This window comes from Echeneis naucrates, chromosome 14 (assembly GCF_900963305.1).
Source record: "Echeneis naucrates chromosome 14, fEcheNa1.1, whole genome shotgun sequence".
NCBI classification, from domain to species: Eukaryota; Metazoa; Chordata; class Actinopteri; order Carangiformes; family Echeneidae; genus Echeneis; species Echeneis naucrates.
The window spans coordinates 17,159,858-17,186,073 of NC_042524.1; the positions used below are offsets into that span (position 1 = coordinate 17,159,858).

The following is a 26,216-nucleotide window of genomic DNA, read 5'->3' on the forward strand; positions in this document are numbered from 1 at the left end:
CATCCTGGATCATTGAAGCATTCTGCCAATGCGTCTCAGTGGAAACTTCCAGGTGGATTCTTGCGTGAACATAACTGCGAAAGATCATCTAAAATCAGGACACCTGTGGTTTCTTTAAAGACATCAGGCCCTGATATATCACAATCACCAGAAATTCTTTTATTGTCAGGCATTGTCAAGATTCTGTCAGCCAGCATCTCATCCAAACACACAGAAGATGGAATTCATTCATTTGGTGTGTGATCATAGACTGCGTGGCTTTTCTTCTAGGTGACATATAACCACAGTGCCTGTCTTATTCAGTGTGTGATGACATCCATGACAGTGGTATGCAGGGTTGGGTTACCTGTTGTTTTCCAACAACAATGCCAGTGCTCTCCAAACCTTAATGGTAATGACAATCAGATATTTAAACGACAGCTGTATCATCATTCAGGTCCAGGAAACACCATCCTGGTGACAACTCTGTGTCTCCAAAACGATCATGGCAGCAAAATCATAAATAATGTGAGACTGTAGGGCTCCACCCAGTAACGCAGTGTATTGCTTGTTGTTTCTAAAGCTATTTGAAGCCTTTGATGGCTAAGGTTGTCAATGGCAACTCATTAACATCTAAATAAAATCCATGTGATAGTGGAGACTTTAGGACTCCCCAGACTGAGAGATTTATGAAGCTGTTTTTATTGACTAACAGATGTTACTCAGCCATAGTGTGCTCATCATTCAAACCTCCAGTTCCAGCAAGTAGATAAGGGCAGGACACAAAGGTGGATCATAATCAACAGACACTGAAGATGGAAATTGTATTTATAGAAGTGGGTGCAGCGTGTTTATTGGGCGATGAGTATTAACACCTAGACACCTTGTCCACTGTAAGCAGGTCAAAGTGACACACTTGCTGTGCAGTAAATGGCACTGAAGGCCAACGCCCAGCCCGCAGACATGTGCAGACCTGCAGATAGGACGTGCTTCTCCTGTTCCTCTAATTCTGTCCCCTGCAGCTGACTGACAGATGAATCCTTTGGGCCGGTGTCCCCTTCTCTGCAAGAGGGAAATACCCACAGCACACACCTGCAAAGACTAGGAAGGTTTTAGAGATGAGATGAGATGTGACTTTCAGTAGAACAACAATGATGTAGTTTATGACTTTATCATACTGGTTTGCATCTCATGTGGGTGATGATGTCATTTTCAATAACCTGCAAAAAAAAAACAAAAAAAAAAAAAACATCCCTGAGAGCTCAATGGCTCTCACTTTCTTTTACGCATAAAAAACGTATTGCTTTTTGTGACAATTTCCAAGTGGGACCACTTCAATCCACAACAAACCACACTTAGTTTTAAAGTCTGATGTCAGAAGAAGGAATTTAAATGAGCTGTAGAAAGCAGCAGAACAGTTTCTGAGCACATCTGCATTTGGAGGGGTGTGACTCCTACTTTATTTGTTTCTCTGCATTCCCACTTTTCAATCAAAATCACTGTCTATTCACTGTCACTGAGTTTTCCCATTAGCAACCACAAAAGTGTCTGAATGTCTTTTTGTTTGGAAAAAAAGGTTGAAATGGGCTTCTGGGCATTTGGTATCCCGCAGCCGGATGCTGAGCTTCACAGGTGTTCTCTTCAGGGAAAACTGGTATTTCATAGGGAAATGTAATCGAACAGGGTCCGTGAATATCAATCACACACACACACACACTCAACATACATGTGTCTGATGCTCTATTCATAGATGCGTTGAATCACAGGGAGTGAATCAGCCCCAGGGTATTGTTCTGCTGGCCAATCAAAGCAAGGACTGGATTTCCAGGGTGTTTCTAGTCTCCGGCTGTGTGGCAGGTGAAGGAGAAGTGAATGCGTTCATCTTTGTGTGCACATGTTTGTTTGTTCAGTGGGGTCTGCCCATGGAGATGCAGTTTCATGTAATAGTATTCTATTTTTGATAGTCGTTTCTTCCTACAGGCTCTACAGAACCAGTACCCTCACCGAAAGCAACCATTTATCACAATACAACCTGTTACACATTAAAGGCTGTGGTACAGATTCACCATCAGACGTTTTCCATGAAGTGTTAACTGATTCATAGCGTTCCCCTGATGGTGAAAGATAGTAAATGATGATGGTGGTGATTAATTAAGATAGATGATCACGTGGCTGTGGAATGAAAAGCTTCTTGATAATTTAAAATCCTTAGTCAATAAGACAGTTTCAAATATCCACAAGCAATTGGTTCCTGTAATTCAGCAGTGGGTCAGGCCATCGGCTGCTACATCGTGCCAATCCCAAGCGGGGGGGGGGGGGGTCACTCTGGACAGGTCACCAGTCCATCACAGGACCAACAACCAATCACACTCACACCTACGATCAATTTAGAGTCACCAGTTAACCCAAACATGGTGTCTTTGAACTGTGGGAGGAAACCCACACTGACACAGGGAGAACATGCAAACTCTGCACAGAAAGGCCCCAGGGCAGGAACCAGACCCCCAACCTTCTTGTTGTGGGGCAACAGCACTAACCACTATTACGCCGTGCCAGTAATGCAACGCTTCCTGATATCCCTAGTCTCCAGTATACCTGTTACTGTGTCTGCTTTTAGACTTCTCACACTGTCAGTGTTTGTATGGAATGTCTTATGACTGAGGTAATTGATGTAACTGGTTCTTTGACTAACTGTGAGAAGCATGCACAGCATCTTATTTGGAATTCAAAGAAGAAGGCATCAGAGCAGGTTTGACACTCCCACCTGAGAAACATACTGTATATGACTGATATTGGGAGTCATTGTTGCCTTTGTGGAGAAAAACTCAGTTCAGTCATGTATTCTGTCAGAACTGCAGCAAGTTCAAGAGACGAGCCAGAGCCAGCGAGACGGAATGAAATAGATAAGAAGGAATAATGATTAATCCATTTACTCTAAAGAAGCTTCAAATTACAAAACAATCTCACACAGTCATTTATTCACCAATGTCCTTGCCATGAATTGACTGCACCAACTTTCTGAACGCAAGTCGCTGGTGCAGAACTGATAATTACTGAAGAGGAGGTAAACAATGAAAGAAGGGAGCCAATGTTTGTGAAGTAAATAACGAGGAATATGTCACACAAGCCCAATGATAAAAGCAGGATGTCAGGCAGACCTGATACTATTGGGCTTGTTGTGTAACCCACATCCCTCAGAGATAGTTGGCTAGGCAGTGCTACCATTGTCATTTGCAGCCGTCGTAATTACACACACCAACACTAAATACTGTAATTAGCAGAAAGAAATCTGTTCAGGTTTCACCTTATTTATCAACAAAGGAGAAAAAAAATTCACTTTTCTGTCCATTTATTCTGTTTCTGTGTGCCTTAAGTCATGTCAAGCTGAGGTGTCCATAATGAAAGTTAATTTTGCTTCTCATTTTCTCTTGAAAATGCACCGTTTTGTAAAAGCTAGTTGAGGTCGGAATAACTAGTCAAAGCTTACTATTGTCATATAAAAGAGGTTTTGAAAACCTTTCCTCCCTTTGGACTCCAGTGAAACCACCCACAGTCGACATCTGTGGTGTACTCCAGACACCGGGCCCTTGCTGCTGGACTTTCCTCTTACATATGCACTTAATTTATTAAAGATTTCCATCTTTGGCGATTGGCCAGGTCTTATCTCTGATGGCTCTGTGGAAATCACACAGTCATGCAGCCTTTTTGTGTTCCACTACATAAACAAGAATAAACAGAGAAACAATAGTGGTCAATGCAGGAATGTGACCTGTGAAGACAGGCAGCATTTTATGGTAATTTACTGTCAAACACACCTTTCCAGCTACCTGTTCAAAGATTTTGGTCTTTCAAACCACAAAATTCAACAAGCCCTCTGCGGAATGACTTATGAATAAAGAGCGCTTCCTATTCAGACCTGTGGTTCTCATTGTACTGAGAATTTTGGGTGTGACCGAGCACCTGTGAATACTTATTCTGACCCATGGCTTGTTTGTCCTTCCTGCAATGTCTTCAAACACATTTGAACACATTCTTCCTGTCAATAAGTCCATTTTCATTTGGTTTGCAGTACACAGAAGATTCAACGGACTGCACTTAGCAAACCGAACATGTTAGGTTTTTTGTTTTTTTTTTAAAGCAAAGACACCAGATCTCTCAAAATGAGCGATACCAAAGGGAGGAAAGCTTTGTTTCCAAGTATGACAGATGTCTTCACTTGGGCCTTTGTAGATTTTCTGGACTGACAGGAGAACAGTGGGGTAGTTTTTACAGTCAGTGTTTGTAGTGACAGGGCATTTCCTGGGAGCAGATGAACCATTATAAATCTTACTTATCACTTATCAGTGAGAATCAGTGACAGCATGTGTTTTATATCATGCAAATTATCCTCATGCCATGTCCACAGCATTGTGATACATCTATCATAACATTCACTCCATGACATCACAATGCAGCATTTCTGTTGGTTATTGTAGAATGGAAACAACACAATGTGCTTTTGAATCTATTCTACTTTCATGTTGAGTCTTCTTTTGTTTGCGGTGTCTTATTCTTGTAAGTTGTTGAAGACATCATCATTTCAAATAATGCTTAATATATCAGGTCGATTACAACCAGAAGACCTTTCTATAGAGCCACATCATTTTTGAGCCTGACGTTGTGGACAGGGCCAACTGATAAGACACAATGTGGAGAGTGGAACGGTGTCCTTGCTTTTGGCATAAATAAACAACCTGACAACCTATGATGTGAAACATTTATCTCTTTGCGACTGCTGTTTGGCAGTAAGCTGCTGTCACATTGCTTCATTAGAATTCAAAGCTTCCTGGGAAAATGTTTATCTGTGTCACCACACCCTTGCTCTTGTGTTTCACTCTGTTGGTCCAAATGAATGTGTACGCTTTCGTGGGATAATAACTTAAAATAGTGACATAAACATTTGATTCGCTTGACTTATCTAGTTCTCCCAAAGAGGGCCTCTTCTCAAAGTTAAACTCACATCAAGCATGCAAATCCATGGATATGTGTCAGGATCTTTTCCCCTTGCTTAGAAAGCAGCAAAACTAAAACAGAACTTTAAGCTAAAATAACATAATAATCCTTTATTAGACCTTCAGATGGGGAATTTTGCTAAATGAATGTGAATGAGCCGTAAGAAAATAACACTTCAACAAATCACAGAAAACAGAAAGAAATGTGTGGTCTGCTAATCGCTTGAAAATATAATGGGCCAGTTAATGGTGTGAGGTTTCCTACCACACTTTTACCAACAGTCAACTGCTAACAGAGAGAGGGATTATCTTTAAAATCAAGGTGGACCAGTTGGTGGTGAGTGGCTGTATCTTATCTGCAGGACGCACTGCAGAACATCCCCTGCTCTCTGCATGTATGGTGTGTGTGTGTGTGTGTGTACATACAGGGTGACAGGGTGCAGGGTGACTTGGAGACACCCTTTGGAGAGCTACTGTATACCTGCAGTGAACAGTCATCGGCCATTTAGCATTACACGATAATTCTGCAGCACTTAGCAACATAAATATAGTGATGATGGTGATGGAGACTGCAGACACAGACATACTACAGAGTGGGAGAGATTTTCTGAGGCTGAGATAGCAACAAACCACCGAGGTAATTCCAGCAACACTGAAACCCCGAACTGACTGACGCATTAATAGAAATGGACATTAGATTTAAATAAAATCGCAAATCACATTTTCACACGATTTCGTGAAATGGGATTTTTTTTTTTTTTTTTTTTTTTGTCAAAATAACACAGTGAGGTAACATTGGGAGATACCTGTAACTGGGTGTTATTAAAAAAAAATCTGCTAAAACTGCTAATATAACTACACTGAAGTGAAGTTGGGATTTTAAACTATAGTTTCAGTTTAAGTGGATTCACATATCGATATAATATGACTGGGGGCCTGGGGCCTTTCTGAGTTTGCGTGTTCTCTCTGTGTCTGTGTGGGTTTCCTCCGACCATCCAAAGACATCATGTTTGGGTTAACTGGTGACTCTAAATTGTCTGTAGGTCTGAGTGTGAGTGTGAGTGGTTGTTGGTCTCTGTCTCTGTGTGTTGGCCCTGCGATGGACTGGCAAACTGTCCAGGGTGTACCCCCGCCCCTCCAACAAAAAAGTGGTTGAAGATGAATGAATGAATGAATGATTGCATTTCCAAACAATGTGGCGTGACTAAATTTACAAACGTGATTGCTTTCATTTGAAATCCTCTCAGAACAAACTGCAGGCTTACATCCTTTTATGTGCACGTTATTAATGATAGTTAAAGCTTCATTATAATCCCCTTGGACATGCACCAACACCTGATACTCATTTCCCTGTGTAATTCTGTTGTTCTGTCATCTGTCAAGATTTGAGAAAATTATTATTTTTGTTCTATTTAAAGGCAATGTTTCTTAAAATAGGTTATTAAAGGACCTTTTTTTGTTTTGTCATGCCATGTGACATGTTAAAGGAATACAATTGTATTGTAATCTGATTTCTGTCCCTTGGCCTCAGCAGCAGTGGGGCTGTCTTATATAACACACCCCTCCTCTCTTTTCTCCCTCACTAACTTTCCTCCGATGTATGTTTATGCTGATGATATGTCAAAACACTCCAGCCTGCCTCCCCAGCTCCCTGTCAGGAGTCACGTCGCTGCCCTTTCTCCTCTGCAAAGACACAAAACTCAGTTTGAGAACATTAAAAATTCAGGCCTGTTTTGTTTCACCCTCCTCATTAATATTGACTAAAAACCCTGAGAACAGTTCAGAGCTGTCCAGCAGGCAGTGAGACAATTAGGGGAACACATTTTAAAGCACTTCATCTCCTTTGTCAGGGACATAAGTTCAGCTCTAAGATACTAAGATGGAAGAATAATTCATGGCTACAGCCACTACAATCTTTTCCCCAGAATAGATATGAAAGAATCAGCATGGGTGGGTGTGTGATGTATTCTATTAATTGTCTTGTATGAAGTAGTGTAATTAGTTTAATTGTAAATCCAGCAATACTACATCATGTCCTGACATGTTTGCCCCACAATTTTTTTCATTATTTTTAATCAGAACATAAGGTAGCCGTATGCCCCCCTTCTTTTTTCTGTCTCTTTTAAAGGGCTCCTATTACTATTCTAGTCCTCATTTTTTCCTCATATATGGGATCTACTGTATGTTATAATATCAGATGTACTTAATGCACAACAAATGTGCCCCAAATTTTAAATAAAAAGAGTAAATGCCCACAACAGTCCACATTAGTACTGTAATATGTGTTTAATGTCATCCGGCATACAAATAGCTGAGCGTTCAGGTTTTGCCATGTAGGGGTTTACTGATTTTAGTGAATTTTCCATATGGACAACTAGAGAAATATGTGTATATATGAGCTGTTTTAGATTAAATCCACTATTATTTCAAACAATGAGTAGATGAGGGGCGTAACAGACTCATCCTGCTGCAGTCTTGCATGTTCTGGTTCACACTAGGGCTCGAACTTTTTGATGGATTTGGCAATATGTTATGTTACAAAAGACTATAAGTGATAATGGACCTAGTAAGTTTAAAACTCAGCGAGCTGCTCCACTGTGGCCATCTTGGCAGAATTTCAGGGCTCACTATTGGAACCAAGTGGCTATTTGAAGAACTGCAGTTATTGGGTTCATTTTTCACTAAATAGATTTATAGTTTACATTCAGCAGAGGGAGGGCTGGAGATCAGAGAAGCTGTATGCTGCCCCTTGGCAGGTTTTGGATTAAGGACTGAGGAGTATAAGGTGCTAATTAGCCTGGAGCTAATATTGCCTATTTCAGTCTGAAGGGTTGAATAAAAGGCAGTACTAAATGATAAATAACTTATTGGAACTGTGACAGCTTCTCTACTGGATGATACGAAATGAGAATGGAAATTACCGTAATAGGTCCCATTTAATCTCTATTGTACTGAAAATACTGCACCTTACTTTTTATAACAGTACTCCCAACTACAGGGCACTACATTTGTTTTATCCATCACCCCTTCTCTCCACATATTGGATCCTATAAAAAACATAATGCATAATTCTTCTGTGAGGTTCCTTGTAGCAGGCAGGTGAACTATTTGGGTCAGTGCAGTCAAAGTATTTACTACAAAATGCAATGACTTTAAATGTGAAAAGTTACACATATCTATTTTCATTTTCTGTCACTTATAAAATTGTCCTCCGTCTCGTTTTCCCTCCACAGTATTCATCTGCAGCTTCATGGTTGCAGCTCCCATCTTTGGTTACCTGGGCGACCGCTTCAACAGAAAGGTCATCCTGAGCTGTGGCATTTTCTTCTGGTCCATTGTTACTTTGTCGAGCTCCTTCATCAGCAAAGAGGTAAGACATTGCACACAGTCTGGATAGAAACACTGGAGGAATTTAAGCTTGAGCACTCTGGCGTTATTATAATAAGCTGCACTGTCTGTGATTACACCCTTCACTGATGAGCTAATTATTCTGTTACAATGTGGATATGCTTGATGTTAAGACCAGTGAAATAAAATGACATGCTTGTTAAGTCACACACTCACTTAGTCTGTGAGGAAATTCTTGGGCCTACTCCTCTGTTTGTTCTTCTCTTCTCACCGGCTACTACCAGCTAATGAAGGACCACGCCTCAGAGTTGTCTCAGTGACAATGTCTTGGAAGATAAGCCTGGTGTTTCCCTGCCCCTAGACAAGTGGATTTAGATTTTATACCTCAAAAAGCTTGTGTGTGCTGGGCAGCACAAGATGCCTAAAACAATAGCATTATTCCTCGGGGTGTGGGCGTGGAGGAGGTGTATCCTACTGAGAGTAGCCATCACATTACCGTAAAAGGCTCTGTGGTGTGTGTGGGTGTGTGAGACAGGCCCTGTTGTACAGTCTTGATGGATAGTCATAATAAAAATCTAACAAACTGACAATTGGACGTTTCCTGACTGGCAGGGTTATGTGGCATGAAAGCTACTTAGTTCTATTTATCGAGCACATGGCATGTCTGCTGAGCAGCGCTGCTCTGAGTTAGCCTGTTTACTGCTGAGGCCCTCCAGCCCAGAGCTATGCAAGGGAATGACAGCTCAGAGACGTTGATGGTCTCAAGAAGTTGTCGTTTGGCTGAAACGCCCTATAGATTCATGTGATAGAGGCCACGATGGCAGCTATTTGCCTGAACAGCAATACATTCATTTCCCCTTATGGCACAGATTAAATTAAGGGCTTTGTCCACGCTGATAAATGGCACATAAGCCACTCACTGCTGAAGATGAGATGGAGCACGGTCCTCAGCACCCACATTCCTCATTCCTCCTCCACCCTCCAGAGATGTTTCTGGGTGTGCCAATCGGATGAGATGAGAGAAGATGGCTCTTATGTAATATCACTACAGCACATGACAGATGAAACTGAAGACATGTAATGAAATGTTAATAACCACTTACAACTAACCCCAGTTTTACCATGATGCATTTAACACTCTGGGGCATTTAGGAAATATTTTCAGCAGACGTAGAATTCAGATCTTATGTAAGAGAACCTTACCATCCTCATAAAGTTAAACATCATCCTTTTTTCTGCATGAGCACAATAGATTACTGTCATTAAATGATAACTTGTTGGTAACACGGAAGATGAAATACATTAGCAACAATGTAAGTCAAAAAGCAGAATAAATTCCTGCTAAAAAGCCTACGCCTTTTTGATAAAATGCATAATTTTATCCTTTATTGCTACTGAGAAATTCATCCAAGAAAAAGCATGAGTCATTTCATTCCTTGTCTGATAAATATGAAGAGGGTGAAAAAGGAGTAATTGCTACCATTGTTGTTACAAGGCCTGGCTGCTGTACAGTATGTCATAGGTACAAGGTACAGGTTCAGCCTTTACTTCCTCATGTGAAATCATTAGAGGTTGGGAGCTCCTGTCATCACCAAACGGACTGAGATAGATTTAACCATTAGAGATCCCCCTGTGTTCATTTGAGAAGGTTATCCCTCCTTTGTCCATATGATAGAATTTAGTTTTGATTTATTTAACAATGAGGGTAAGTGAAGAACCACTAAAGAAAAACTCAGTGAGTGAATGAACATTTCACAAAAATTCTGAATAACAAATTCAGTGTGCAGATTACCGCATTAGTGTCAAACCATCTACGTCCTGTTGGATAGATGCCATTTCTCTGCATTGAGGGAGAATGTTTCTGTTTCTGTTCTCTTTAAAAGACACACATCAGCATGTCGTGCTTGTCATAGTGAGCATGCTGATAGTTGTGTTTATCTCAGAGCACTTCTACGCCTGTACAGCCTGACAGAGCTGCTGTTTGAAGTAGAAGTAGATTTTCTTAAATCTCCTTAATCTGTTTTTATTGCTTTACAGTCTTCGATCTGCTCCTTAAGTTCCTAAACCTCATTTTCGTGGCACTTCCATGCCAATAGTTTCTTGGAGCCTTTTTATTGTTGTTACTGCTGCTTTCGTTTCGTTCCCAAGTCTGGTGGCAACGCAAACAATAAGAGCTGGTCATGAGCCCATTAAATGGTGGGTCCATTCAAAGAAGAAAACAAATCTTTGTGACAAAGATATAAAGCAGTGAAAGCTCAGGTGGGATCAGTAGTGATTTAAATATTTTTCAAACCAGAGCACCAGCCCCTTTTGGAGTGTGTGTAGTTTGTGTGTAGCCTCCAGAGGATATTTAATGGCTGTGTGTGACCTTATAACATGTTGTCCCATCGACCAGCATGAGGCCTCGAGTGTTGGCTAATAGCTCTGGTCAGCTCTAGGGTCACCGCCTCAGCTCAGCCTGCCTACCTACACCTCTTTCATTAATCTCTTTTCACAGCTGGCAAACCGCACACAATGCAACCTTATCACTCACACACACGCACGCACACACGCAGACAATTAGATCACATGTACGTTTATTTCAAAATTAACTAGAAAGCCACTCAACTTTCAAACAACATGCACCAGACTCCATAGAAATAAACGATAATTTATAATAAATTATCTGGATCTGCCCCAAAAGTTAATGGGTTCTTCCCCTGGCCTCCACTAAATTCAGTGCAAATCGATTCAGGACCTTTTGTGTCATTTTGCTGACTAATAACTTTTATGTCCACCTAATTTTGCTAATGAGACTGTCCACTTAGTGTCCATTATATGGATCATTCCAGTGTGTGGGTGTGCAGGAAAACCACATTTTCTTTGGAGCCTCAAAAGCAGACATAATAGTACGCAGTGAGCTGTTGTTGCCATGGAAACTGTTGACAATCCAGCTTCCTACACAGGTGCCCCTGCTAGTTTTCATCCTCCCATAAAAGGCCTTTTAAGTGTTTATCTTTTGTGTTTATGAATTAAATGCACATAATCGAAGACGCAGCACCGTGGTAATTTAATATGGCAGAATAAGATCAGCTGCATTAAGATCTTCCATGCTGATGTGATGCTGATTTCACTCTGAAATCAAAATAACTTTCACCAATTTTGTGCCTCTGGGCTCCCTCAATATCTCAGGCTTGGTATTCTGTGTTCAGCTCTGATTACCTGTGCTGTATCAGGAGTGGTTCAGCACCTATGGGACCGTAAATGTAAAAACCTTGGCTATAGATGGAAATGTATAATTGTCACATGACGTGGACTGATTTAGAGATTCGCAGACAAACTTCAACCAAGTACTTTTTACCCAATAGAAATTATTCATAATGAAAATGAAGAAAATTTAAAGTGACATTTTGATTTATATTCTCCTCTCATAGAAAGTTTCTCCAGGGATACTGATGATAAAACTTTTATATTTATTTGCCCTTGTCTCTTTCTCTTTCCATCTTTGCAGTATTACTGGCTGTTTGTGCTCTCCAGGGGACTGGTGGGCATTGGTGAGTCCAGCTACTCCTCCATCTCTCCCACCATCATAGGAGACCTGTTCACTAATAACAGCCGCACAATGATGCTGTCTGTCTTCTACTTGGCCATCCCCTTGGGAAGGTAAGAACAGTTCTTGAAATGCACATGAAGGAACAATAAGATGATATGATCTGTTCCATTAAATGCTGTCAATGAATTTGAAATTATAGCTGTTCAAATCTAAAGGTGCAAAGGAATCAAGGGCAATATCTTAGATGATTGGAATTACCCTCACATAGTGAAGGTCAGGCTCACTCCTGTCTGGCTCTTTTTTCAAGCACCTACACAAAGAACTCAGTCCTCTCAGCAAAAAGAAAAGCAGAACTAACAATTGGTTGTGTGAAGCTTAAAGGGGGGTTGCAGGCTTTTTGGAGATGTGGCATGGGGATGTTGAAGCAGGAGGCATTATTAAGCTTAAATCTCCAGCCTTTTCAGTTCATTCAATCCGAAAAAGGGCCAAAGGGAGAAAACAAACAAAGCCAAGTAATAAAAGATGAATGTACCAGTGGATGCGGCGCAGCAGCCACTTGAGGTTTTTAGTGATATACAATGCTCAGCAGAATGCGCCTGAGCAGCTGTGTGCTGCGCTGCTTTTCCAGCTCCTGCACACAGACTCACTCACGTGAAGTTGCAAAAGAAAAGACAAATGTGCTGCAATGTCTTGAATGCTGTAAACATGATATTAGATATGTGCAATTATTCATTATTGCATACCGCTCAAAATATGTTGTTGCACAACAAAATACAGTGATGGGTGGTAATAGGTTTTGCAGTGTAGTTTGTGTTTGGACACAGATGAAAAAAGGAAAGGCAAACTGCCCTCTGAGTGGTTTTGTTATGTGCAGCCAAAATGTTTGGGTCACAGTAAACTGCCCAGCAACACAGACAATAGTAGGTGAAGGAGTGGGCCTCGGTAAAGTGCAGTCAAACATCCTATCCAGCCTCACACTTGTTTGTCTCCACTGAGGTTGTTGTGACCATTTCCAGGAAATGACCTCAGGAATTAGACCAGATTCACAGGAGATGGATTCTCTTGCTCTTGTTTCTTTTTCTTTTTTTTTCTTTCTTTTTTTTGCCTTTTTTATTTGTTATCCAGTTTTTTAACTTGGCCCCACAGACAGCACCGTGTGATGCCAGCATTTGATGTGAGCGTATTTTTCATCCCCAAGTTTTATTGTTGGTGTTGAACTTTCCAAACACTCTCTGTGTGGACTCTGATAAGATTAGCTGTTAGTCACTCAGTGGAAATGTCATATGCTGTCTGGGCCTGTTTATACTGCGGTGTTATTTTTGGAGAACTAATCATGGAAATGTGGACTGTTTCCTTCATCGAGTGTGTAGATGCATGTGTGCATAAAACCAGTTCAACATGTTTTGGCCCTTTAGCCGTCAACACTGATAAGACCTCGCTCCAAAGTCCCATCATTTGTATTGATCATTAATCTCCCGCTCCAATCTGCTACTGTAATGGAAAGCAGATCCAGCATCTCAAAGCCAGAGAGCCTGCACAGACAGACCAGCAGGTTCAAAAATCACAGCGCCTCAGTGGCTGTTACTGACTAATTGCAGCGAAGAGGCTGCTGAAAAAGCTACACCGTGACAAATTAACGGTAAAATCTGCACAAAGTGTGTTAGGTGTTGTGTCAGGGCTACTTGGAAGGAATATCTCCAAATATACATAACTGTGTTGACGGTATGAAACATTACACTGTATTTACAGTCAGGTGTCTGGTTTTGATTTTGCTCTTTTTAAGTGAAAATACCAGTCAAACTTATTTTTAACCCAATAAAAACAGAAACAGCTGCTAACCAAAAATGGCTCACAGTCCATGGTTTACACAACGTGCTGAAGTGATAAAAAGTGAGGACATTTTACATTTCTTTCAGAAAAATATCCGAGCCTAGTAATATTACATTTAATTAATTGTTAGAATTAAATACCCTTCTGAAGTCATAGTCAAAGTCAAACTTTGATTTATATGCAGAACTGCTAAAATTTGATGACTTTTCAACACCTTCATCAGACTGTGTATAATCCCAGCCCATGGATATGTGGCTTTATTAGTGGTGATGCTAATCACTGGCAATGAATAACCAGCTCCTTACTTGCTAATGCATTTCTGTTTGGAAGGTAATGTCCACATACCCAACTGTCATTTAAAACCACTCATACATTCAGTTTACTATTCAAATTCTCTTTGTCCTTTAAACGCTGATGCTATCTAGCAGCAGAGGCTTATCGCAGCATAGGAGGACCTTTATCTGATCTGATGTGATCAAGCAACATTTCCCTCAAAGCTTTTCCTTTCTGTTTTCCTCGGTGATACAAAACACACCCTTTAAAGGCACTAAAACACTGTGAAATTTAATTACCCTGTGGCAGCACATAGCCTTTGTCCGGACGACCGCGTTGGTGCTGCACTCTGTTGGCTCATGATCTGTAACTTTTCACCTGCATTTTGTTGATACACTCACAAATCACACGTCGGCAAATAGAGCTACTACTACTGGAACTGGAGTTTTGATCAGTGACAGTATGAAAAGCTCTCTATGTCAAGTCACCAAACGCTCTAGACGGCTTTAATCAGAACACAAGCAGGATGTGTGTTATGCAGGCTCAGGCTTGGATGATGGAAACGACGGCTTAATGAGGAAACTGACTCATATGCTTAAGATATAATCTGGTTCAGTCTAATGTAAATGTTTTTTTGTTTTTTTTTTATCCCTCTCATACCCAGTTTTTGTGTTTCTCTACAGTGGGTTGGGCTACATTTTGGGCTCCAGCGCCAAGGAGGCTGCAGGAGACTGGCACTGGGCATTGCGGGTAAGAGCATCATCATCCAGCACCGTGCATACACACCCGGCAAGGTCCATATACCCACAAACACACAAAGACAGATGAAATGAAAAGATTGGTAGGGCTTGTCATGGAATCACAGGGGGAGTGGGGGAAGGAACACCAGGGGACATGCATGGCTGAACAGGCGGTTCAGGCCCTGACATTGCTGGGATGTGACAGAAGAGAAAGAGCTGAAGGGTGAACAACTCACATATACATCAACATCAGCATCAGCTCAGCCTCCAGTGTTCAGCAGAACCATCTCTAAAAGCATGGGAATAAAACTCACTCAGTGTGGAGTGGATTTCTATATCTATCAAGGCTGATCGCATTTTCTGTCTTACTTGTTGGAAACACGTACATTTTCATCACGCCCCACCCACTGAGATCATAACGGGATTGCTATCAGTGGGTAAGCTGGCTATAGTCACTTTTTCACTGCAGGAAATTCATGAAACAGAGCAAAGTGTTTTCATACCCCACCCACAAGGTGTACTGTAGAAGACACCAAGCTCGAGCCCAGCACAAGCACATTTGCTTTACTGTTTTACTATTTACTATTTACTGATTTGCAAAATTCCCCCGTAGGTGAGCAAAACCATTAAGCTGGGTCTGTTTTAATTAAGGGCTAATTTTGACTCTCAAGAGGAATGAATTTATCAAAAAGGACTAAGGCATGCCACCATCGCAGGGTATTGCCTCAAGGGAAAAACAGTAGCACGCACACGTGTACCGCAGGGCGCAGGTGTTAAATCAAGCACATAAATCACTGTTGTCATTGCACTTCCTTTTTTAAAGCAATTCTACTGAGAACTCGAGACAAAACATTTAGAGCCAAACAACACTATATGGGAAGAACCAGTGAACGCCATAACAGGACCCCCCACGAACTGCTGAGTTCAGGGTCAGCCTTTAAATTCCCTGAAACATATTATGACCTGCCTCTTCTTATGAACTGAATGACATTCACAGGAAGGCATTAAACATTCCGTCAGCGTGCCATGATGGATGGAGATTCCTGAGAATGACAGGTTGCTGGCTTATAGGAAACAGGAAGTACATTTCTTCTAGCCTTGGTCAGACATTAAAAAAAAAAAAACAAAAAACAAAGAGCGGGGCTGTCTGTTCCAAACCAGTTACAATGACATTCCAATAAAACAATCTCAAAGCCAATTAATCACCCATGTGGCATGCAGAGGAAAGCACATTCCAAGACATGAAACAGGTTCTGTGCCGGCATATCCTGCTTTAAGGAAAAAACACTGCAGGACATGCAGTTGTTTTTTCCCTCCATGTTCCAGCTACCTTCCTGAAAAAAGCGAAGGATAACAAGGATCAAGGAGATTCATAGAAATGAAGAGCAGGAGAGGGCAGCAGCTAATTTGTTAGATTGCCAGCCATCCATACAGCAAGTATCTAATAGTCCCTGTGGGAGTCAAGGTCAATCACAGGCTCCCGCTTTCATGTTGAAGAATTATGAAGAGAGATAAGAGAACAGGTCGTTCAGAAAAAAAAGCTAATATGTATTTACCTCTTCAGTGGGATGAGCGCCTCTACCCCTCTATAAAAGCACATTATGAGATTCAGATCTACATGTGGGTCGACACAGACAGAACACGACTGGAGAAGGAAGGAAATGATCAGTGATCCTCACACCTCTGAGACCAAACCCACTGTATCAAGCTGCATTTTGAACTACGTTATGAGCTATCAGGCGCCCTCAAATGAAGAAACCTGAGGAATATATCTTGCAAAAACACAATTACACACCCAGGTTTCTCAGCACCACGGTGCTTGTGAATTTAGCTTGGCCTTTATGTGCTACAGAATACGATATGATGCATTTCCACCGCAGTTTAAGCTGTTTTTTTTTTTTTCTTTTGTGCACAATTTGTATACTCAAACAAATGCTCTCCCACATATCCCATCCTGCCTTTTGTCTTTGTATGCATACATAAACACACACATGCACAAACATGCCGCCTCCTAACCCAAAAAAGAAAAGCTGATAGTGAGTGTATTAGCAGATGGGCACTTTCACCTTGGTGTGGGGCTCATAGGGCAGCACTCAAAGCCTGACAACTCTCTTTGAGTCTTGTATACACACTCAGACAAGTACACAGACAAGTCCACACACATGAACACACACAGTGGCAAGAGGGTAAACTGTGGGAGAATGTTCTCAGCTTCAGAGAGCTTGTATAGGATGTCAGATGTATCCGCAGACACAGTGGCTATCCATTCAGATTGTACACACACACTGTTCTTTGTCCAGCAACCCCCCCCCCCCCCCCCCCTCCACCTCCCCCAAAACCACTCCCCAGTCTGAGTATACAGTCAGTATAATGAGTCAGCATGGTCTGAAGCCTCATGTATCTCTCTTGTCCCACTAGGTGTCCCCAGTTTTAGGGATCACAGCAGGAACTCTGATCCTGCTTTTTGTGCCTGAGCCGAAGAGAGGCAGTGCCGACCAGATGGGAGGACGCATCAAGACCCGCACCTCCTGGTTCTGTGACATGAAGGCACTTGCTAAGAAGTAAGTTCTGGGCTCTGCTTCAGGGACACACCAGGTTTTGGAGATTGCCCTGTTTGTCAGCTGACCAGTGATCGCTATAGTGATTGCACACCCACTTTTATTCATGTAAATTCATTCATGGTTAGACTACAGTCACACCAAGAGGCATTTAAATGTCAACACAAGACATGAATAAGTGTCATTCACCTAGCAGCATTCTGCAGTACTGCTTTACTGTGAACTTCCAGGTGTCATGAAATTGCTTTACACATAACAATGGCATGTTTATTTTTCATTATCATTAAGCCACGTTAAGCTACTCTTTCATTTTCTGTGTGTGTGTGTTTCTTCACTCTAGCCGGAGCTATGTGTTCTCCTCCTTTGCGTCGGCGGCGGTGTCTTTTGCCACAGGTGCGTTTGGCATGTGGATCCCTCTGTACCTGGCAAGAGCCCAGGTGGTGCAAAAGACGGCCGAACCCTGTACACAAGAAATCTGCAGTAGCACAGACAGGTGAGAAGCCAAACATGGAGCTCAGGCTTTGAAGTCACTGCCCTGGTCTGTTTCATTAACGCTAACTGAACCCAGTTAAAGAGAAACATACCAGTATACTTTGTGTATGAAAACAGGATGAATTTTGTTTTTGTTGCTGCATGCTATATGGTTTCACTGTTGCATCCTTTATATTTAACAATGCATAATTGCCAGGACTGTTCTTTGTGGTTGAATGCAAAAAAAAAACAAAACAAAAAAAAAAAAAAACAAAACATTATTTCCTCTGCTCTCTGCTCTCCAAATCAGTATCATCTTTGGGGTGATCACATGTGTGACAGGGCTGTTAGGCGTGGTCATCGGGGCAGCCACCACACGCCTATGTCGCCAAAAGACAGAGCGAGCAGACCCACTCGTATGTGCTGTCAGCATGCTGGGCTCGGCCATATTCATCTGCCTCATCTTTGTGGTGGCTAAGAAGAGCATTGTAGGAGCTTATGTAAGACTCATTTCCTGTTACTGTTGTATATGTGCATATTGTGTCTCCAGAGGAAGCTACCTCCTTTTCAAACCATGCAGAGAGTAGAGATTAACTTCCTTCTTCCAAGAATTAACAAGTGTCCAAACTGAAATATCTCCCTGACAAAGGTAGATGTTAGCATGCAAATTCTGGATGAGCTTCAGGGTCTGAAAATTAAAAGGGGAAATCTGGTCATCAACCTGACGAAAGAAGACTTTGCTTACGAGGTTAATGTTTCAATCTGGATGCCATCTCCTCCCAGGCCCAGAGGCAGTGAGTAAGCACTGTTCCATAATGAACAATTGAACTGCTGGGTGAATTGAGCTGGCCTCAGGAGCTGCTGCAGGTAGTTGAGGTTCATACCTCGGGCAAAAAGTTGAGAGTCTCCGCCTAATGCACAGATGCACAAATGCAATGCTTTGTGTGGCTGATTGCCCTGTAAAGCAGGAAAGGGCGCAACTTTACAATCACTGCCCTGAAACAATGAAGTCGGAGCTGCTGGACTCAGCAAGCACAAATTTCTCACTCTTATCAGAGACAAAGGAATAGGAACTGACTCTCAACAAGTCTGCCGATGATGGAAACCTGGGAAAGATAGACAGTATTTCCCCCAGTTGTAAGGGAGTATAACAAAACAGGTTTCCATATCCTAAATATGTGACCCTGGCTGACATTGATATTGTAGCCAAGAAATATCTAAATTCATGATAAATATGACTCAGCCAATTACGTCCTTCTTAGGGTAAAGATTATGATTGATGCAGGGAAATATTTTATATCTTACCCAGGATTTTCTCTCAGATTAGTGTAGAGGATATTAGAAAAAAGTGAAGAATGGCCTTTTAGATAGATAGATAGATACTTTATTTATCCCAGACTGGGAAATGGCAACTGGAACATCCAACATATCACTGCACATCTTCTCAGGCTGCCCTCCTGTACGATATTGAATCATCTATACAGCAGCAGTTGTAAGTGATCAACTCAAGTTTCACTGCAAAGAGCTGACAGATGTGTTATATTATAAGGTGTGACGCGGTCGTAACAGTCGGCGCTGCTCCATCGAGGCCGATTGACTCCTTGCAGCTGTTGTCTCGTCAACACGCGGCTAATCATAGTGAAAGGCTGGGCTTCGGCCCCCTAAGAGGCAACATGTCGGTCACAGTATCTGGTTCACAGCTCTCAGCACAGATCTGTCTACATCTCTGGTGTCAGACTCCTTCTGTAGCCTTCTGCAACGTACTGCAGGTCTGGCACACTGGCAGAAGGGTTATCCTGGCAGGAAACAGACATCGACCAGGCATGTTAAGATGTGCCAAACAAAATCAGTCAATACAAATACATCGGGTTCCACTGCAACCAAAGGCCTTTCGGTCTGATTTTGAGAAAGTATCCAAACACAAGTAGCAGCTGCTCCCAGCCTGTGTAAATACAGGCTATGTATGTATGTATGTATGTCGACTATAACTATGTTATTTAAAATTAGCATTTTCTGCTCCACCTAGGAAGCAGTATTCATTTTAAATCCTGCAGATGGCTCTAAATGTAGGAAGTGTTATAATGTTTCCACGTTGAAGATACAGCTGTAACAAGAACAAACAAACAATCCTTATCATCCCGTGCAGTTTTCCAGTTCTTAGGCTCCAAACTCGGCCCAGTGAACCAAAATTAAGGCCTGCACATCCACATATAATTGGGCCACAGCATAATAACATGTTTTTAAAGTACCACAGCCGGAGCACTTTTATTCAGCGTGTATTCCCACACATGGGAGCAATATCTGAAACCTCCTCTTTTGGCCTTTTTGTCCAGTTTGCAGTCTTTTGTGAAGCAGAAATTGGTTGATCTTAATCAGCAACACTAAAATGTGTAATTTTTTTCTTCCTTTTTTAGGTTTGCATCTTTATAGGGGAGACATTGCTTTTCCTGAACTGGGCAATAACAGCAGACATTTTGATGGTAGGTACTGAGAACCTGCACTCCTTTATTGGTCACTGGAAACGCTTCAAACAAACAATGTGGCACGCCAGTGATCCAATTTGAAATGGTGTGCAGTTGTGAAATGTGTTTGGGTGGAGCTGACGATGACTAGAGATGATCAGAGATTCATACACCACTCAGGAATGCAAATGGCAGATGAGCCCTCACACTCGTGTATTTCAGTGTTCAAAGGTAAAAACAGGAGGTTGAGTCAACTGAAATATCCAGTGAAGTGGGGCTTTAGCAACTCTTTAATTTATAATTAGCTTTGAGGCAAAGTGAGAGGTGTGTCCAGATAGACAGAGACAGATGACTGCAGTTGTTTTAATGAAGCCGAGTGCTTCCTTCCACCCCTGCCTTCATTACTTTCCACCATATTTCACCCTCTATCTTTTTGTCTCTTCCTGCAGTTTGTTGTTATTCCCACTCGGAGAGCAACAGCAGTCGCCTTTCAGAGCTTCACCTCCCATCTCCTAGGTGACGCAGGAAGTCCGTACCTGATAGGCCTGGTAAGACTACGTCCAAAATTATTTGTTTGGTCGTGTGTTAAGGATTTACCTCAGGTCGTCAATCACAGCTAGAACACATAGCTTCAGCCTGTCTGTAACAGAATCATTCATACTGCCATGATGCATCCAGATAGCAGTTCAGCTCTTGTTTTAAGTGGGCCAGTGCAGCTGAGGTACCGGAGCTTTTAGCACACGTCTCAGGAGGCCTGGTGAACAGAATTGGGATTTCACCGCTGCTCTTCAGGCTGTGAGTGGTGTTTTCTAGTAAATCTCATGGCTCCCAGGAGACCGGCGTTACTGTATTTGATTGGTTGGTAGAGAGTGGGGCTTACTGGGACACTAGGCCTCTCAAGGTCAAAGTCAAACCCCCTCCACCCTCCCAAGTTCACACATACACCCGGAGAATAACATCCCGAACACAAGTGCTGCCTGCTGTTCAATGGTGTGCAAAACTGGATTCACCTCCGACTGTCAAGCTGCATTCTTCTCGTTCCAAAGAGCGAATGAACATTTATGAAGTTAAATAGTACCTTCATGGAGGTAAACACATTGTGCGTCACATCTGAGCTTTCAGAGGGAAGTGGAACAGAATCATTTGCATACACACCACATATGCTGCGGTAACACAATATCCATTCAGCGTATAATAACTTACATCATATCCTCATGTTTTCATTATCTTTTCCTGGCACCAGTTAATCTCTAGGAGAAAATGCCTGTGGCGCACAGTCTTGGTCATTCACAAAGGCAGTTTAAGTCTTTGATTAGTGAATCCAACTGATCCTCTGGAGCCTCTGTTGGTTCCTGACAGTCAGGCAACAGACGCAACTGTTTGTAGAGCTGCATTAAAAGTGTGTTTTTTCTTTTTTTTTCTCCTAAATGCTAAATTTTAAACACTTGTAAAAGCTCGATAAAAGGAGCTTTTATCGCCAAGTACTGAAAAGACTCAACAAAACTGGCATTGAAAAAAATCAGAATTCTTGGAATCAGCCTCAAAGACCGATGTATTGTTTCTACAGATCAAATAAAACGCAGAGTCATTTCATATTGTACAAACCGCCTATTGTCACTTGTTCAGACATAGAGCCTTCAAAGACCATATGACTTTAATTTTGCTCAATTAAATAGTTCTATCAATGACAAAACAAAATCAGGATTCAGGACTTCCTCAACTGTGAGAATCTTTGCTTTTCCTTTAAATCATTACGTGTTTAATGTCTTTTTGGTTTTGAACTGTAAGTTGGACAAAAAAAGCACAATTCGAGGTAATCACTGTGAGTTAACAGAGTTTTCTTGGCCATCAAAAATAAATAAATAAATAGATCTGCTAATCATTCAAGTAAATCATAAAAAGTTCTACATTAATTGAAGCTATATAAGACCATTGTTGTGGTCCAAGCTCCAAATGGCAGCAAAAATTTAGCTTGCAGACAAACACACATCATTGCCAACCTGCATTACCCAGACACGGCCCCACAGTTACCCAGTCACCCCAGTGCTCTCCATCCAGCCTCCAGGCTCCCTCTCTGAGTAACACACGCCATGTCCGGGGGTTTCTCACTCATCCACAAACTGCCACAGTTCCTGAACTGAGGTTTAGCACATGGGTGCAATGGACTAGTCGTGACGCAGTCAGAGCGAGGGCAGATACAGTCACACAAGCAGATTGGCACAAATCCTGCGAATGAGCAAAGTGGAGAATCTCAAGAAAAACAGACCATTGGTTATTGCTAAGCAACCACAGGAGAGAGTGAGCGAACGAATGAGTCAGTCCTTTTGCTTCACAGTTGGGTTGCACACTAAACAGACCTACAGCTGATATACCCAACTCCACAAACCAATGTGGTTTTCCAGTACACCGTAGTTGCTCTTTGGCGGGGAGGCCTACAGATACTGGTGCCCAAATGTCACACATCTGCCACTTCCTGGTTTTTCACAAAATTCTTTAGTGCACCTGAAATTCTCCCGAGCTTGAGCCAGCATCTCCATAAGCACGGAGACCAGGCACTTGTAATGAGACTCCCCCCTGAAAAAAAACAAACCATCATGGATCCCCCGTATGCCGCATAGTTAGGACATGGCCACAGGCAGAGCGGGTGGTGGGAGAACACTGCGAACAATCTCTGTGATCTCTCGAGAAATGCCCTCCACCTCGATAATGAGAATTGCAGTAGTTTGTGTTATATTTTTAGCGAAAGCTGTTCTATGCAATTTCCAGTCAATTTAATGTACCTGATGAATTACCCTCTGGTAACACACTGATGCTGGATGTATACCAGATTTTGCCTCACACCATGATAACCACACACTTTACATATGCACATGTGAACTCGCACTGTTCGCACACACACTCCACCTACCATCCCCCTGTCAGCAGTTCTCCACTGCTGCCCGTAAACAATCTCATTCTGCTGATGCTAACATGTAATCAATGTGCTTCAGCCAGGGTGACCACTCAGACTTTCACTCACACATGGACAAGAAGCACCCCCCCCCCCCCCCCCTCCTGCTGCTCATACCACCACACAATCTGCTAAAAGCAGCCTCCTCTCCATCACCATCTTCATGCGGTGATCTATGTCTGTTTGTGAGCTGCCTTTTGGGTGATACGGAGGGGGCAGAAATTATCACGTCGCACCCACTGTTCTCCAGCTGTTGTTTTCCTCAGTGCCACACATGACAGAATGCGTTACTTCAGCCTTCGACAGCAATATGAGCTATTAGCTATGAAATCCTGCCAGGCTTATGACAAAAACGTAGTGTTCTACGTTATGCCCTGTGTCACTTTTATCTGTTGCTATGATGAAACGTGCAGGACTTACTCTGGTAAAGTGCTTATTGTGAGGATGGGACCACCTTAGTGTCATGTGTCATATTTTAAGAACTTTTGCTCGATGATTAGTGTGAGTAAAATTTCTCTTCCTTTTTTTCTGTGATTGTGTGTCTGTGTCTGGTTTGGTGTGTGTCTGTCATTGTGTATTTGTGCGTGCCTGAGTGCAGATCTCCGATGCTCTCCAGCAAAGCTACGCAACGTCAGCACTGTGGCGGTTCCTTAGTTTGGGCTATGCCCTCATGCTCTGTCCCTTTATCATCGTCCTGGGGGGCATGTTTTTCTTGGCAACTGCGCTGTTTTTCCTGGACGACAGAGAGAAGGCTGAGAAACAGTAAGTGACTCAGACATTGTTTCAATAACTAGTCATTATTTCATTTATTTTTCTAGTCATTCATTCTTAAATATTGAATAACTGCTTGAGTTGACTCCACTAACTCTGAGTCCAAACACACCAACTCTGTGCAAGAAGCTGAAGAAGCAGCTGCAGTATGAGCATGCAGGGTCACACGTGCACCTTTAGCCTGATTCAGGGGTGTGACACATGTCAAAGGGGAACTGCACAGCGATGCCAACAGTGGTGCCAACCCTGTAAGACACAGAGCCAATAGAAAGTCCCAGTCAGCTAAAAGTGCTCAAGAGCTGACACAAGCTGTTCTAGCCATCAATTTGTTAGTGTGCTTACATAGACTTTTACTAGCTACCGCCCCTCTTATTTAAGCTTTCATATTTTCCTCTTTCAAACACCAAGACGTGAACACAGAGTGCACTGTGGCTTGTCATGGCCTTAAAAGGCTAAAACAAACTCACTCATCCTCTTTCAGAGGGTGAGACATGACTTCTTGTTTCTTTCAGACTATTTTTTCCTACTTTTTTATCGCATGGACTTGCTCCCCTGGTGCCGGCGCTCTCAGAAATGACTTCCTTCCTGTTGAAGATGAGGGACGCTTTTAGGCAGGATGGTAGTTTGATGTCTGACGTCTGTCTACAGTCACTTTTTATTCACCCTGTGGAGTTGGTAGCTGGCCATTCCCACGCCAAAACCCCTGCAAAAGCAGCGATGAAAGAGATTGCAGATAGAGTGTTTATATTTAATTATAAAAACAAAAGATGGCATCAAAAATGGCATCAGATAATGTTAGTGTTGGACTGACAACCCAGCCATTAATATTTCTTCAGTGTAATATTAATATTAAATATCAAAAGCCTCTTTGCAGAGGAGCATCTTTATGGCAGCCACCAGTAAGCTGTTTTGTGGCCTCTGTTTGGTCTAGTCTTGAGGGAAAAAGGAAGAAATCCAAAATAATAACAACAACAAAAAAGTCACACTCTTATCACTGTGCCACTAATAGATAAGAATTTGTGGTTTAATGTGTGGTTTAAGCTATTCTACCTCATTATTTCAGTGAGGGCAGATGGCTGTTCACTCAAACCACAACCCCTTGACTTTCACTCCACATGCTGTAGGGTAAAGCTAATGGAGCAGCAGATTGAGTTAAAAAAAAAAAAAAGATAAAGTCACGGCACGGTCATTCCTATGGCTCCCTTTTAACAGACATGGTCCTCAATGGAGATTTTTGGAGGTCGACATTTGAGTTTTAGAAATTTCAAAGTTTATACAGCCTCTATGAACAGATAACTTGAGATGTATGACCCGATTAGGAGCTTTATTAATCATTAAAATGTCATTTTATAATATTCCAAAGGAGCTGAGTTTGTCCAGTTATTCATATTCATAATCATAGTCAGTTCATCATAAGCCAAGAGAAAACCGCAAAACCACAAAACTTACACTAAAAATGTCAACCAGTTAGTAAAGTAGTAGTAAATAAAAAAAAAAAGAAACATCTTCAGTTAAGTTCATTACACTTTCACAAACATGTTTTTATACATATTATGATTTTATGTAGTTGAAAAGCCTGTAAATTGTCTGTGCCCACCTTTGCCAGCGTACCAGCTTGTTGGATGGCATCCAGATTTATGCTCACAGCAAACATACCGTAACGTGCTCCACAGAGTCCACCAAAGGCCTTCACAGAACTGTACAGATTTGTTCTGAACATCCCCAAAAAAAATCTAACTTATACAGCAGTAGCTTTTATGTAACAAGCTGCAAACAGCTCCTCAGGGACCAAGAAAGATGACAACATCTACACTTTTGTACAACCGGCGTCGTTCCATGGCTGTGATTTATATAGACTGCATGCACGCTATAAAGCCCCCAATTTATAGATTCTGTCTGACTTTACAGTGTATTTCGCTGCTTTTTTTTTTTTTTTTTCTCGTCGCAAGTGTGTCCTCAGATACTCAGCTCTATTTATAACAGGCACAGAGCTGAATGAGTTACTCACTGGAGCGCGCTTGTCTATTTTCAGCCTTAAAGAGTGCTTTATTATTTCTAAGTTGTTAGCTTTTTTTGGCTGCAGGGTTGCCATTAATAGCTCAGGTTCTGTGCATGCTGCCTCCCCACATATTCACCAACTCCACATTTACACTTAGCGATGTGTGAGAGCAGGACTGTCTCATCTGCCGCCACCACTGCACAGATCCAGTGCGGGTCAAGGCAGGCTGAGCTTTGCAGCCTGGAGTATTAGAAATCATAGCGATGAAACTGACAGAGAAAAAGCGACTCGGTGTGTGATGAAAAAAGAAAG

At 42.0% G+C, this 26,216-nt stretch overlaps 1 protein-coding gene across 1 annotated transcript in view; it reads left to right on the forward strand.

Moving 5' to 3' along the window:
* spns2 (SPNS lysolipid transporter 2, sphingosine-1-phosphate) overlaps positions 1–26,216 on the forward strand; it is a 57,362-nt gene that overhangs the window by 23,997 nt on the left and 7,149 nt on the right. Inside the window, exons 3-11 of the mRNA XM_029519753.1 lie at positions 8,204–8,340; positions 11,809–11,960; positions 14,637–14,703; positions 17,112–17,254; positions 17,592–17,744; positions 18,033–18,222; positions 20,137–20,202; positions 20,634–20,732; positions 23,733–23,896. Of these exons, the coding sequence (XP_029375613.1) occupies positions 8,204–8,340; positions 11,809–11,960; positions 14,637–14,703; positions 17,112–17,254; positions 17,592–17,744; positions 18,033–18,222; positions 20,137–20,202; positions 20,634–20,732; positions 23,733–23,896 (1,171 nt within the window). The remainder of the gene's footprint in view (positions 1–8,203; positions 8,341–11,808; positions 11,961–14,636; positions 14,704–17,111; positions 17,255–17,591; positions 17,745–18,032; positions 18,223–20,136; positions 20,203–20,633; positions 20,733–23,732; positions 23,897–26,216) is intronic.